This window comes from Haliaeetus leucocephalus, unplaced genomic scaffold (assembly GCF_000737465.1).
Source record: "Haliaeetus leucocephalus isolate CR32 unplaced genomic scaffold, Haliaeetus_leucocephalus-4.0 Scaffold506, whole genome shotgun sequence".
NCBI lineage: Eukaryota > Metazoa > Chordata > Aves > Accipitriformes > Accipitridae > Haliaeetus > Haliaeetus leucocephalus.
In genome coordinates, this window is record NW_010972942.1 from 305,643 (window position 1) to 318,492 (window position 12,850).

Sequence of the window (12,850 nt, forward strand, 5' to 3'; positions counted from 1 at the left end):
ACTACCAGCTTCATGTTATAACGTTACTGGCCAATACTGCTGAGTATTTGGGTAAAAACTGTGGAGGAAAGATGTACAGTACAATTTATAATTGCCTTTCCATGGGAAACACCCATTGCCTGAGATTTCTTCGAAGTAACCCTTTGTAGTGCAATCCTTTATCCCATCCGTAGCAGTTTTTCATTCGCTGGTCTCCCTAGGCTTTGCAAAAGAAAGTGTTATTATCCCACAGCAGCAGGGAGGAAAAATAAGGTGAAGTGGCCTCTTCCAAAGCTTGAAGAAAATGACAAGGGAGGATGAAAAGCACGAGGATTTTACATCAGTGGCAATCTTGGTTCTGAGCTTTAAAGTCTACAATACTGCCGGCTTCTCGACTAGAGAGTCCCAGCATTTGGGAAGGTGGAAGGCATGAGGCTGATGGGCTCTACTGCCCTAGCATTGGGACAGGCTGCACCTGACGGCGATGATGCATGTAGGTGCTCTTCCTTGCCCTTTCCTCGCTACCACCATGTCAGGGCTGGGGAGATATAATTCATGAGTGCTAGGGTGCAAGGCAGAGGACATCACTCTCCATGTGCAGTGAGCCACCTCCTCCCGGCACTCAAGGGGCTCAGTAATAGCACACAGAAAAAACGGGGCTGGTTCCCCACCATGCCTTAGATGTGTGTCTCAGACTTCTGAGCTGTCTTTGGAGCTGTGTCTGCAACACACTGCACTTCAACTAATTCCATAACATAAATCCTGGAAACGCTTTTTAACTTGGAAGCAGTGGTGTGCAAATGTTGCTGTGCTGATTCCAGACTTTCACTGCTAATGAAGTCTTCCTGTGCTGTTTGCTTTTCAGAAAGTTTCCTGCTTAGGCCTTTGCTAGATGAAAAATCTCTTCTACATCATGCTTCATTATATAGTATAGATATATGCTAAATATTTCATACCCACAGGGTGAAATGACAGCACTGAACAATCAGAGGCTAATATACTGTACTTTAACTTCTCCATTTAGTTGTCTGCAGTAGGGAGTATGACACCTAATTAGTGCAAAACCCACAACTCTTGTTAAACTGAGGTCACCCCTATTACTAATATCACTTCAGCCAAACAGGTATTAGCCATGGTGGGATATTATATTTACAACTATTTATTCATTACAAAATTTCAACTTCCTACAAATTCAGAGTGGCAACTTCTTGCAGACGTCCGTCATATCTGTACAGGAGAACCTGTTCCTTTGAGAAAATGTGATAATGTCATCTATTCTACATCACGTGTTAAAAGATGAGGGGATTCAGGTTGTAATAGCTTCTCCTAGGCATAATGCTATTCAGGATTTATAAATTCACAAGGGCCTTGTGCTGGCTAAATGGACACAAACCTTCAAATTAGCAGTAGGTTTAAATTGCATTTCCAGTAAGCAGTACAAAACACTGGTTATTCACATGCCCTGTTACTCCAGACTTCGTGTTGGTTTAGCTGTGCACATTGCTGACTGACTTCTGTTGGCTTCACTGAATGATTTTTACAGTGTACACTTGATTAAATGTGTGTTAAAAAGCAAGCAGGAACAGTGACATTGAGCATCAGAAGTGATTTCTGCTCACAGCAGAAGTATATGAAAGCTGGGAAGAAAGGGAGAGTATTATAGAGTCTAAAACAGTGTGACTGATCCATTCTTATTAGGAATGAACAAAAAAGTATGAACCTGGCTTTCAAAATATTTTTTAATATGTTTTTCCAGAAGAACTTAGAAGTTTAACAACATGATGGGCATTTCATGAAATCTGCAGGATCAAGCTGAAAACCCAAACATTTCTTAAGGAAAAGTCCTTGCATCAAAAAAATCTGTAGCTGCCAACACAGACTACAGAAGATAATACACATGGAAGACAGGGACTGAAGATTATGGGGGACCGCAGGTTTACAAATGAGAAAGTTGTCTATTCTAGAATCTTATTTAATTTTGAAATGCTCCAGTTAACACCCTCCCCGCCCTGGCCAAAACCAAACCACACCATGTTTTCCTTTCTTACCTACATTTCAGTAAATGTAAAATAATAAATGTAAATCAATTTAAAGTACATTTCCTTTCTAAAATCACCAAGCGTAGTAAAATGTATTTTTCTTGTTTATCCTCAGAGGGCCCTATGCTTAAATGATACTACAGTGTATGAAGAAGGACTAGGCACTAGTTGCAGAACATCACAGTGCTGCTGTAAGCTTATTTTGTTAACCCAGATTGTTGTTTCTCTGTGGTTACTTGTAGCAACTGTATAGACAGACATGGCATGATTATTCCTTACCAGCTCATTGCTGCCATCCTCATCAAAATCCTCCTCTATCCCATCAGTCATATCTTCTCCATCCCCATCTGCATCTGGCCCTCCTTCAATTGGCTCTTCTGTAGAGTTATCTGCATTCTCTGATATGCATTCCTCTTGAATCAAATCAGCATTGTCTTCCATTTGTTTCTTTTGAGCTTCTGTAAGGAAAAGATACTCTATAGAGATTCAGTAACCTTCCCTATTGGTGGCAAAGAAAAGTGCTCTGGGGAAAAAAACTAAGCTTCCCATCTCCACATGTGCTAGCTTTGTAAAAATCAGTGTGTTAATATCTACCAGGCAAATATGATCAAAACCCTTGTTTTCAAAAATTAATGCATAAGTCAACCATACACACTCATCTATCCCATGCAGTGGATGAAGGCTTGATTTACCAGTGGATCCAGCTTTTTGATTTTCTGGACTTTGCTTTGCCTTGGGAATCCAGTTGGTGTAGTCGCTATATATTTATTTATCTGCAGCCAATGAGAAATACATAAATCTCTATGCTCTAAGAAGTGTTAATTGCCAATAAGTGAACAAGGATTTGCATAAATTTGCTGTGAATATATCTCAACAACCATACAGATAATGAACAAATCCTTCTAGACAACTGAACATATTTTTTATGGAGTAAAGTAACAGTTTTTCCCCGTTGGTATAATGTGCTGAGGTAACCAGAGAATGTCTCCCTCCAATTACCCAAATATAGGCTTCCTATAATTTCCGCAAAGTGGTGAAAAGAAAGACCATTTCCATGGAGGCCCAGAGGATCTGTCATGGTTGGCTTACTGCAGATAGCTGCATTGTTGTGATCATGTATTGTGAGACTCCTGGATACGCCAAGGAATTTCATCCAGCCAGCAGAAATCCAGAGGAGGACTGAGGGAGGAATGTCAGAGGCAGACTGGCCAGAAGAGTGGTTGGAGGGATCAGTCTTATTCCTATGTACACCAGGAGTTTAAATGAAAAGCTTTATGTACTCAAAGTGAATACAGGCCAGAGAATTAGTTGCATGTAGCTGGAATACCAATGTCTTTTCAGTCTGAGGGTGACAGTACCCATCAATGGTCCAATTTCTAGAACAAAAGCATTTCTTTCTTTGTTATATTGACTGTTTTGTAACACTAGTATTGCATCACTTATCTCGTTGGTCAGCCAATGAATCTGCAGATTGCCTGTGAAGCTCTATATTTTTCAACTCTGTGAATATATTATCATTTTACTATAAATTGTTACCAGCTGCATATAATATTCAAATCTGCTCGTACTTTTCTGTATCATAGTCTTAAACCAAGACACTTGTTTTTCCTTCTATGTCTGCACATTTATTTTGCAACTTGCTTTCACGTCTTCAGTCTTTGTTAGTCTCTAGTCCCTCATTTTCAAATCCATTTACTGAAGATCTAGAACAATTAAGCTTTTCTCCCTTAGTCACGTAATTCCTTCAGAAAGATTCTTGGACTTAAAGAATAAAAAGTCATCTTATCTAACTGCTTCAACAGCACTGTAGTTATGCATATTAGAAGAAGATTCAGCCCATGGAGCCTCATCATGTATTGGTAAGGTGCTCTACACAAAACCATGCTAGTTGTAAGTCACTGTGTTACTTGCCTTACTACTCAGGGAAATGTGGATTGAATCAGCTTTGCTTACTATGTCCTGCCCCACCACCTTCTGCCTCAAGCCACTTCTGAGATTAACCCAGCTGTGGCAGTGACAACTGAATCAACTTTAGTCAAGGCTTTCAAAAACGGTTCCTGAAATTACAGACTTAATATATTTAAATGGGGAAACTTTTAGGATACAGCTGCTAAAAAATTAGGTCACTTACTTAATTGTCTGAATGAGAACATAGACTGGGTTCCTCAGAGGAGTCTAAAATACCAGGTCAGCATCTAACTCTTTTGGGCTCTTCTGAGAAGCTAAACTTAAGATCCTACCTTTCAGCACCCACCTCTGATATTACAGGGAGAACAGTCTCCTCTAACAATTTTTTCACATCGGAACAGCTTCTTATCCTTGGCTTCCTCATTCAGTTTTTTACAAGCAAAGGAGCTATTTCTGCAGTTTCCCTATGTAGAGGAAATCCTCTTATCTATATTTCCCCCTATTGGAGTGGTCAGGGGCTGACAATAGTAAAAGAGAGAATATCAACTGTCACTGTAAGGAGAGTTTTCACACAGGTGTAGAGCAGTAACCAATGTATGCACTGAGCTTGTCCAGCTTGTCTGTTTAACCTTTCACATTCCTCCAGATGTATAACTTTTAAGATTAATAATTGAATATTCTTGATAAGAGTGATGCAAACTTAAGAAACCAGAAGGGCAAGATGATGGCTTGATTTTTGTTTGGTGTAAATGAGACATAGATCCTCTCTGATCCTAGTCTTAGTGACGCCACACCTTCTGGCAAAGGAAAGTAGGAAATAATATTGCCAAACTGTAAAGAAGGAACATCATCTAACATCTGACATCATAAATGAAATAGTTCAGCTACTGATGTAGCTTTATCTTACACAAATCTTTTAGCTGAGGAAGCGATCATCTGCAAATGAGTCACCCAGGCTGCATAACCCTCTTCATCAGCTCAGGAGACTTAAATGAGGATCCAGGTTTACTGGTATCTCTGAGGGGTTTTTTCTCCTCACACTCTCCGATGAGAGGCAAAGAATATGGGGGATAGGTTCTGCACCTGATGTTTTAAAATATCAACAATTTGAAACCAGTTTTTAATCTCTGAGGATATTATTCACTGCTTGTCTTCAAAAGACATAACAGTATGATTCAATACAAATCAACGTTTTCCTCTTTGAGCTGATTTTTATTTAAATGAGTTCACTACAGTCCTTTAGCAGACGTGAAAATTGGATATCAAAGTACAATGACATGGAGGTTGTTTTGCATAGTAATGGATTTTATATAAAAGTTCCCTGAAGCAGGGATGCACAATCTCAGAGTATTTCAGTACACAAGTGATTCAATGGAGTGCCTTGCAATTATATCTTCACTGATTATACCAACTTTTATCTAACTTACATAAAGTACAAAATAGAATATAATGAGTACATATTGTGTATGGTTCTCCTGAAAGAGATAATCATACTCTGTACTAATGGTTTACCTTAGACTTGAAAAAAACCAGTCAACTCATTTTTGGGGTAAACTATAGCAGCTGAGGGATTGGTCCTGGTCTGTCAACTTAGAAAATGATTGTAAATAAAAGGTAAGTTATTTTTAAGAGTTGGCTTTGGTTGCCTGTTTTCTGTTTTTTTTTTTAATTTGTTAACCACAAAATATTTTTCTGTAGTGTTCTGCCCTAGGAAGATGTTCATTAGAGTTATTTTGGAATAGCAGGAAACTTCTGGGTTCAGAGAGATACCATCACAATAGATCAGGAAATAGGGCAGGCACTTGGGAACAGGAAGGATCCAGATCTAAATATCTATTTTGCCTGTGTCAGGTTCATGAACCTTGACTGCTAATTCCCACCAACGTTTTAGATAGTCTTGATGGAACTGTCTTTATGTGTCCTGTTGGGTCTTTTTAGCTTCACGTAACTGATTTGAGTTAGGAAAAGGGCATAAATCTGAGTGCCCAGACACACAGGCAGCTGTGGATTCTGAGGCAGAGTTTTTTTCACACATTTGACACAAAATACATAAAAGGTTTTCATCAGAGAATGGAGGGGAGAAAAAAAAAGGATCATTCAGATTTTTCATGAGATAAGGCTTCCATTTCCCCACTGGCTTTCATCAAAATGAGTTTGCTAGTACACAGCTCCTGTACAGAGTTATACCATGTGATTTATAATGAAATAGCCAAGAAAATTCCACAGACAGTGGTAAGAATTGAGATTGTTTTCAACATATACCCTTGTGAAAATACAACCTTGTAAATCCCTTATAACTTCTCAGCATGGTTTTAAAGTGCTGCCAGGTGAGATCATTCAGCTAACAAAATGATCACTACAATGATAGAAAAAAAGGTCTTGATTAAATTAAAAAGCAGTGTTGGATTTTGTCGTTCCTAAGGTTGCCTCAAACATTTCAAGCCAGAGAAAAGCTGAACTAGAGATGCGTCTGGTTTTCCAGAGACGCCACAGCTTCACAGAATAGCTTAGGTTGGAAGGGATCTCTGGACTCTCCAAGTCCAACCCCTCTTCAAAGCAGGGCCAGACTCAAAGTTTCGTCCAGGTCCATGGGGCCTTGACCCAATGAGTTTTGGACGTCTCCAAGGATGGCACTGCTACAGTCTCTCTGGGCAACCTGCCATACCGCTTAGTTGCATCTCTTTTCCTTATATCAAACAGAAATTTCCCTTGCTGCAACTTGTGACTATTGCCTATTGCCCAGGCAATAATTCCTGACATAGACCATCTAATAATTCTTAATGTAGAGAGCACAAGCATCCCCAAGGTCATCAACCTCTAACTTAATTCTGTCCAGTCAATTCTTTAGTGATATTTTGTTTCCAGAACATCTAGGAAGAATCTCCACCCTGCCCCCTACACCATAGAAAACAGTTCTTGAAATGATGTTACATGCTCTGTGAAGAATATTAATTTATCCTCCCATAGTTCTACCTGAGAGTTAATTTACCTTGCTTCAGGCCTCTATTATGTAGCAAAATTTCTGGAAGGCTTTCAGTCTGCTTGACTGATAACTAGGTTCTAATTTAATTCATTTGACTACAAATTGCTTTCACCTACCTGCTTCAGCTTTTTGCTGCTTTTCAATCTTTTCCAGTCTCCCTAGCAAGGAGTCAATTTTTGTTTTGATTTGGGTTAATTCCTTCTTGATTGTTTGCAACTCGTCTGATTTCACTGTGGAAAGAGAGCAAAGATGCAAAACATGAAATAAAATTTATTTGCAGCCCCCCATGAACAAAACATGTTTTTTTCTTTCCTCTAGTACAAAGTCTACTCTCTCATTTCTGTCAGTATTTTTAGAGATTTAACTTCTAAAATGAACACTGTTAGTTAAAAACGCTGAATCCTAGGAAATCACAGCATTCTAAGCCCTAATGGCAAAAGGTTATGTGAGGTGTATTGCTCTGTAATAAGCACTTCAGGCAAAACACCTTAAAGGCATTCTTAGTAAATCCAAGTAACTTTTACTAAAAAACAACCTATAGTGAAAGAATGATTCAAATATGACAGACAGTTCACAGTCTTGCAATGCTATTTTGCTGGACTATTTTGTAATAATAGCAACATTAATAAAAAGATCCTTCACAGTAGCAGTCAGTATTTTTCAACAAGAGTGACTGGTAACATAAATGTTAGGGCAGCCAGGAATGCAATATTATGTTCCAGCCAACAACTTCATTGCAATAGGTGTTAAGTATTATTGCTTCAAAAGCTTTCAGTTCTGGTAATTTCTTGTACTTTTTCCAGCTGTGGATAACATATGAAAATATTTCTTTTTATGATCACATCCAGGCACATGGAGGCAATGCCTATAAATTAAGATCTGAAGTTTCCAAATCTTTGTTGCATTGCATTACTCTTCAATTATGTTCATTATTGCACTCCCATTGTCTAACGTAAGAAGGACTAATGGCTTTGGAGGTGTTTTGGCTTCAGAAGAAGCAGCACTGCAGTACTCATGAATGACCTCATTATTATGGCATTATCAGGACATGTTTTTATGCTCAGAAGATAGTCCAAACAAATCCACTTGCCCTGTCTATGCTAGGATATAATGTTGAAAAGGCCAAGAGAAGAAAATGGGATCCCTGTGCTAGCATGGGAAAAAAAAGCCATTTATAAAGGTCAGGAGTAGGTAACACAGCTATACAATTCTTGTAGGAAGAAATGGACCATCACCTTCAACTGTGAGGGACTGGCAATGGAAGAGCACTGAGCGGTATTACTCATCCATCCTTATTGTTGCTGGAGTAGGATATGCATTGACTTTGGTGTGTGTGTCCAGAGCAATGGGAGGGCCCTTAGTAAGTCTGGGAAAAGGGATATTCTGCCATGGAGAAGGACATGTTCCCTTTCTGTCCAGAGGGTCTCCTGGCTGCATCTGGCCATATCAGTCCCGTTCATTGACTCTTGGGCATGTATTTCATCATGGCGTCTCATGGGTATGTTTTATTGGACAGCCAAAATTTGTTGAAGTGTGCAGGCAAACTACTGCCTGCTTCAGTGGCAGTAAATGAGTATGTGTCTGCTTCAAAATCAGCCTTATTGCAAACTTGGAGCACATTCACTGAGGTTGAAACAAAGGCTTTTTATAGTAGGGTTTGGGTCATACGCATTATAGTTATAACAAGTCAGCTAAAGGCAGTAGGTTGCTATATTCAGTAATGAACTTGTTTAATCATGTGCTCATATTTGGAAATTGCATATCTCACACTATCATAGGCTGAAACCTCTGATTTCATATTGAATGAATGGTAGGACTTAGAAAAGAAAACTTGAAAGTAACCTTTGTGCTGGACCGTTATATCCTATACAGTATTTGTTGGAATTATTCTGTATATTTATAGAGCAATGTCTTAAAATGTTCTTAGGGAAATAACGGGTCACTGTCCAATCCCCCAGATCTGTAACAAAATGTTAAGATTCTGACAACTGTATATTTAGAAGGTTACTGCTTCCCCAGGGGCAATGGCTGGTCCATGCTGGAATAGCAAAGTGGTGCAGATTCCAGGGTGAAATAGTGTGAATCTGTCCAATGAGGAATGCTAAGTGTTTGCAGCAACCTGCTATGAAGCCAGCTGGCAACATATCCTGTGCAGCCAAGCTGTTGTGTTAGAGGTTCTCCCTTGACTGGCAAACTGCAGGCTTGCCAAGGCTAAAAGGTCAAATGTCAGAAGTGACACTGCAAGGACCTAAAGGTATTTGTTCCCAGTCTAAAAAACAAAGCAGAAAACATTTGCACTTCTGAGTTTGGTAAGGAAACAGGCCACATACATAGGGTCACTGTTCAACTTAGGTCAAACCTTCTGCTTCACAGGGTCTTCCCTGTGGTGTCGCAGTGAGAAACCAGTTTGGGAAGAAGACTGCACCAGGGGGAACACAGAAACAACAGTGAGGATTCAATAACAAAGAAAGATGCTGTAAATGACTGAGGAGCTTTATTGCTACCTTGCAAAATTCCCCCATGCCAAAACTGTTTCCTCAAGCTTTGGTCACTGAATCTGCAACTTATCATTCACATTTAATGAGGTGATTTCATCATACAATCAATCACTTCAAGTTAACACTAAAAAAGACTGAAAGAAAAAAAGGGAAAGATTTTCAACAAAACTGCACAAGATCCAAATTTCCACCCTGTTTCCAACATTGTGATGGTGTAACTATTTGAGTTGCTTATTGTCTTAATTTGTATGGAATTGTACAAATCTTCAAAATCATTCTCCTAGAGAAATTTCACTCTCAGTTATATTGTACTGGATATTTCTGTAGTGAGCAGCAATTACTGAAGACAAATTATGAAAGGTCCTGATGGACAACAAGCTGACTATGAGCCAGCAATACACCCTTGTGACAAAGAAGGCCATCAACATCCTGGGATGCATTAGGAGGAGTGTTGCCAGCAGGTTCAGGGACATGATCCTTCCCCTTGTCATGGTTTAACCCCAGCCAGCAACTAAGCACCATGCAGCCGCTTGCTCACCCTCCCCCCCCCCCCAAGATGAAGGAAAGAGAATTGGAAGGGTAAAAGTGAGAAAACTCATGGGTTGAGATAAGAACAGCTTAATAATTTAATAATAATAATAATAATAATAATAATAATGAATGTAATGTAAAGGAAAATAACAAAGAGAGAGAAATAAAACCCAAGAAAGACAAGTGATGTGAATGAAAACAATTGCTCACTACCAACCAACCAGTGCCCAGCCAGTCCCCGAGGAGCAGCCCCCAGCCAACCTTCCCCCTAGTTTATTGCTAAGCATGACGTCATGTGGTCTGGAATATCCCTTTGGTCAGCTGGGCTCAGCTGTCCCAGCTGTGTCTCCTCCCAAGTTTTTGTGCACTGCCAGCCTACTTGCTGGCAGGGCAGCATGAAAAACAGAGGCGGCCTTGATGCTGTGTAAGCACTGCTCAGCAATAGCTAAAACATCCCTGAAGTATCAACACTGTTTCCAGCAAAAATCCAAAGCATAGCTCCATACTAGCCACTATGAAGAAAATTAACTCTATCCCAGCCAAAACCTTCACACCCCTCTACTCAGCACTTGTGAAGCCACATCTGGAGTACTGTGTCCAGTTCTGGGCTCCCCAGTACAAGAGGGAATGAAGAAGACAAAGCCAGGCTCTTCTCAGTAGTGCCCACTAACACGTCAAAGACCATTGGCACAAATTAAAGCATGTGAAATTCCATCTAAACACAAGAAAAACCTTTTTTTTTTTTTTGTTTTTTTCTGTGAGGGTCATCAAACACTTGTACAGGTGGCTCAGAGAGACTGTGGAGTCTCCATCCTTGGAGATATTCAAAAGCCATCTGGATACAGTCTTGGGAAACTTAGCGGAGGTGACCTTGCTTGAGCAGGGCAGTTGGACCAGATGAGCTCCAGAGGTAAGGTCCCTTCCAACCTCAACCATTCTCTGATTCTGTAGTGTAGAGCTTGAGAAGAACTTTAGGCTTTTTAAGCACAGTGTTGTGACAATGTCAAAATGTGGAGACTCTAAATACTGTACTTCAGGTGTCCTGCTTTGAGTATATAAATTCTCTCTTAAACCTTCACGGATTTTTTTTTTTTTTTTAAATTGATCTTGGGCAAGAAATAAAGCAGTTGATAAACATGAAACCAGAGCTGCATGTGTCCAAAATATCTGTTCATCTGCTTTTGAGTAACAGAATAGGAAAATAAAGTAGCTTACTGCTTTTTTTTTTACCTATTAGCAGATAAGCAAAGGCCAGCCGGTGACAGAAGTGCATGTATTGAAAGGGAAAGAAATTACTAATGAAATTCCTCAAGCACTGGCAGCAAAATGGCTAAAGATCTTCAACATCTTTGATGCAAAAAAGTAAATAAACAGGTGAAATTTGCTGATGACATGAAATTGAAAGGTATCATCTATTCAGAGTGAACTGGAATGGAAGGAGGATCCAGGTGACTTTAAGGAATGCTACATTAGAAAAAAGATGAAATGTAATTGCACTGCAAAAAAAGTCCTACATTTGATTGACTAACAGCAGAACTCCTACTCTTAACATTGAAGATCATCAGTGGAAAAAGACAGTGACAGAATTATCCTTGGGTGTAGTTGTAATCTTAGGTTGACAATAGGCTATCACTTTAATGCAGCCATGAGAAAGAAAATGCAGTGCTAGGATGTGTCAAATGATGTATTGCTAAAGATGGGAAAGTACAATGCCGTTCGTTGTACAAGGACCTGGTGAGACCTCATCTGGAATAGTGTGTACAGGTTGAGCCATGGAATTCTAGCAGGTATGTGGGGAGAAGGGCCATGAAGATGACCATAAGAATGGAAAGCCTGTAGTGTGAACAGAAGAGTTTTGCTTGTTTGCCCGAGTCAAAAGAAGGCATAAGGAAATAAAACTTTTAGGCTAAGACAGTGTTGGCACAACAAACAGATATGAACAAATGAGAAACAAATTTAATCTGGAAATTAGAAGAAACGGAGATAGAAAAAACCCAAACCCTAACTAGCTTTAAGATGGAGCTTAAAGGATTAGATGATGCAGCTACTTGCAACAGTAAGGAATTAGATTCAGTGACCCTTTCTAGCCCTCTGCCAGGAATACAAAGGCCTTCCAGAATGCATCTTTCATTGAAGCATCTAGCACCAAAGGAGATGAACTGCATCCAGCTCAAAACAAGAGATTTAAAATTGAGGTCAATCACATTTTTAGAAATGAAAGTGCTGCTGTTGAATTACAGCTATATTTGTGAAACATTTTTTGCCATAACTACAAATTGATTCATCCACAAAGCATGATTCAGATTTCTTTGGAAAGAAATGTCATGTATTTTATCTAAGCTTTTCATGTTTAATATAAAATATTTTATCATATTTATTACTTTAGATTTCACTGAAAAATGGGTTAGCTGGTGAAGCTAAATATAAACTATGCTTCAAAATGAATTAATTTAAAGGCATAATTCAGTATATATTGTAACATCTTAAGTGTCTACTCCTTAATCTCAAGCACACAGGGTATAAAAAATGTGTTTAGTGTTTTCCTCTTGTTTTCAGATGTACTCATCATTGAGCAAGGCATTTTTGGTATTAAGTTTTTATAACATCTTTGCTGTGTGCTACAACAAACCTCTGTTTTTGGATTGCTGGTTTTCAGAAGTGAGTCTCTCTAATCCCGGTAATTTCACTGAGGGGTCCCCTATGTTCTGACCTTTAATACTACATGTATGCGTTCATTTTCTGGATCCAGTCTGAGTGTGGAGAACAGCTATGAGAATAGTTATGCCCATGAGATTTCTACTTGAATCTGAAAAGTCTGTTAGGGGATGTGATCTCACGAGAGTTTTGCTATTTGCTAGAGGTGAAATCTTTCAAGTATAGGCAATACTGTTTTGACATAGTTAATTCTGAAC

General features: G+C 39.2%; 1 protein-coding gene across 1 annotated transcript in view; it reads right to left on the bottom strand.

Annotated features, from left to right (window-relative positions):
* Positions 1-12,850, bottom strand: part of RALYL (RALY RNA binding protein-like) — a 115,845-nt gene that overhangs the window by 16,568 nt on the left and 86,427 nt on the right. The window contains exons 7-8 of the mRNA XM_010575837.1: positions 7,026-7,139; positions 2,298-2,476 (exon numbers count right to left, since the gene is read on the bottom strand). Coding sequence (XP_010574139.1) covers positions 2,298-2,476; positions 7,026-7,139 — 293 coding nt within the window. The remainder of the gene's footprint in view (positions 1-2,297; positions 2,477-7,025; positions 7,140-12,850) is intronic.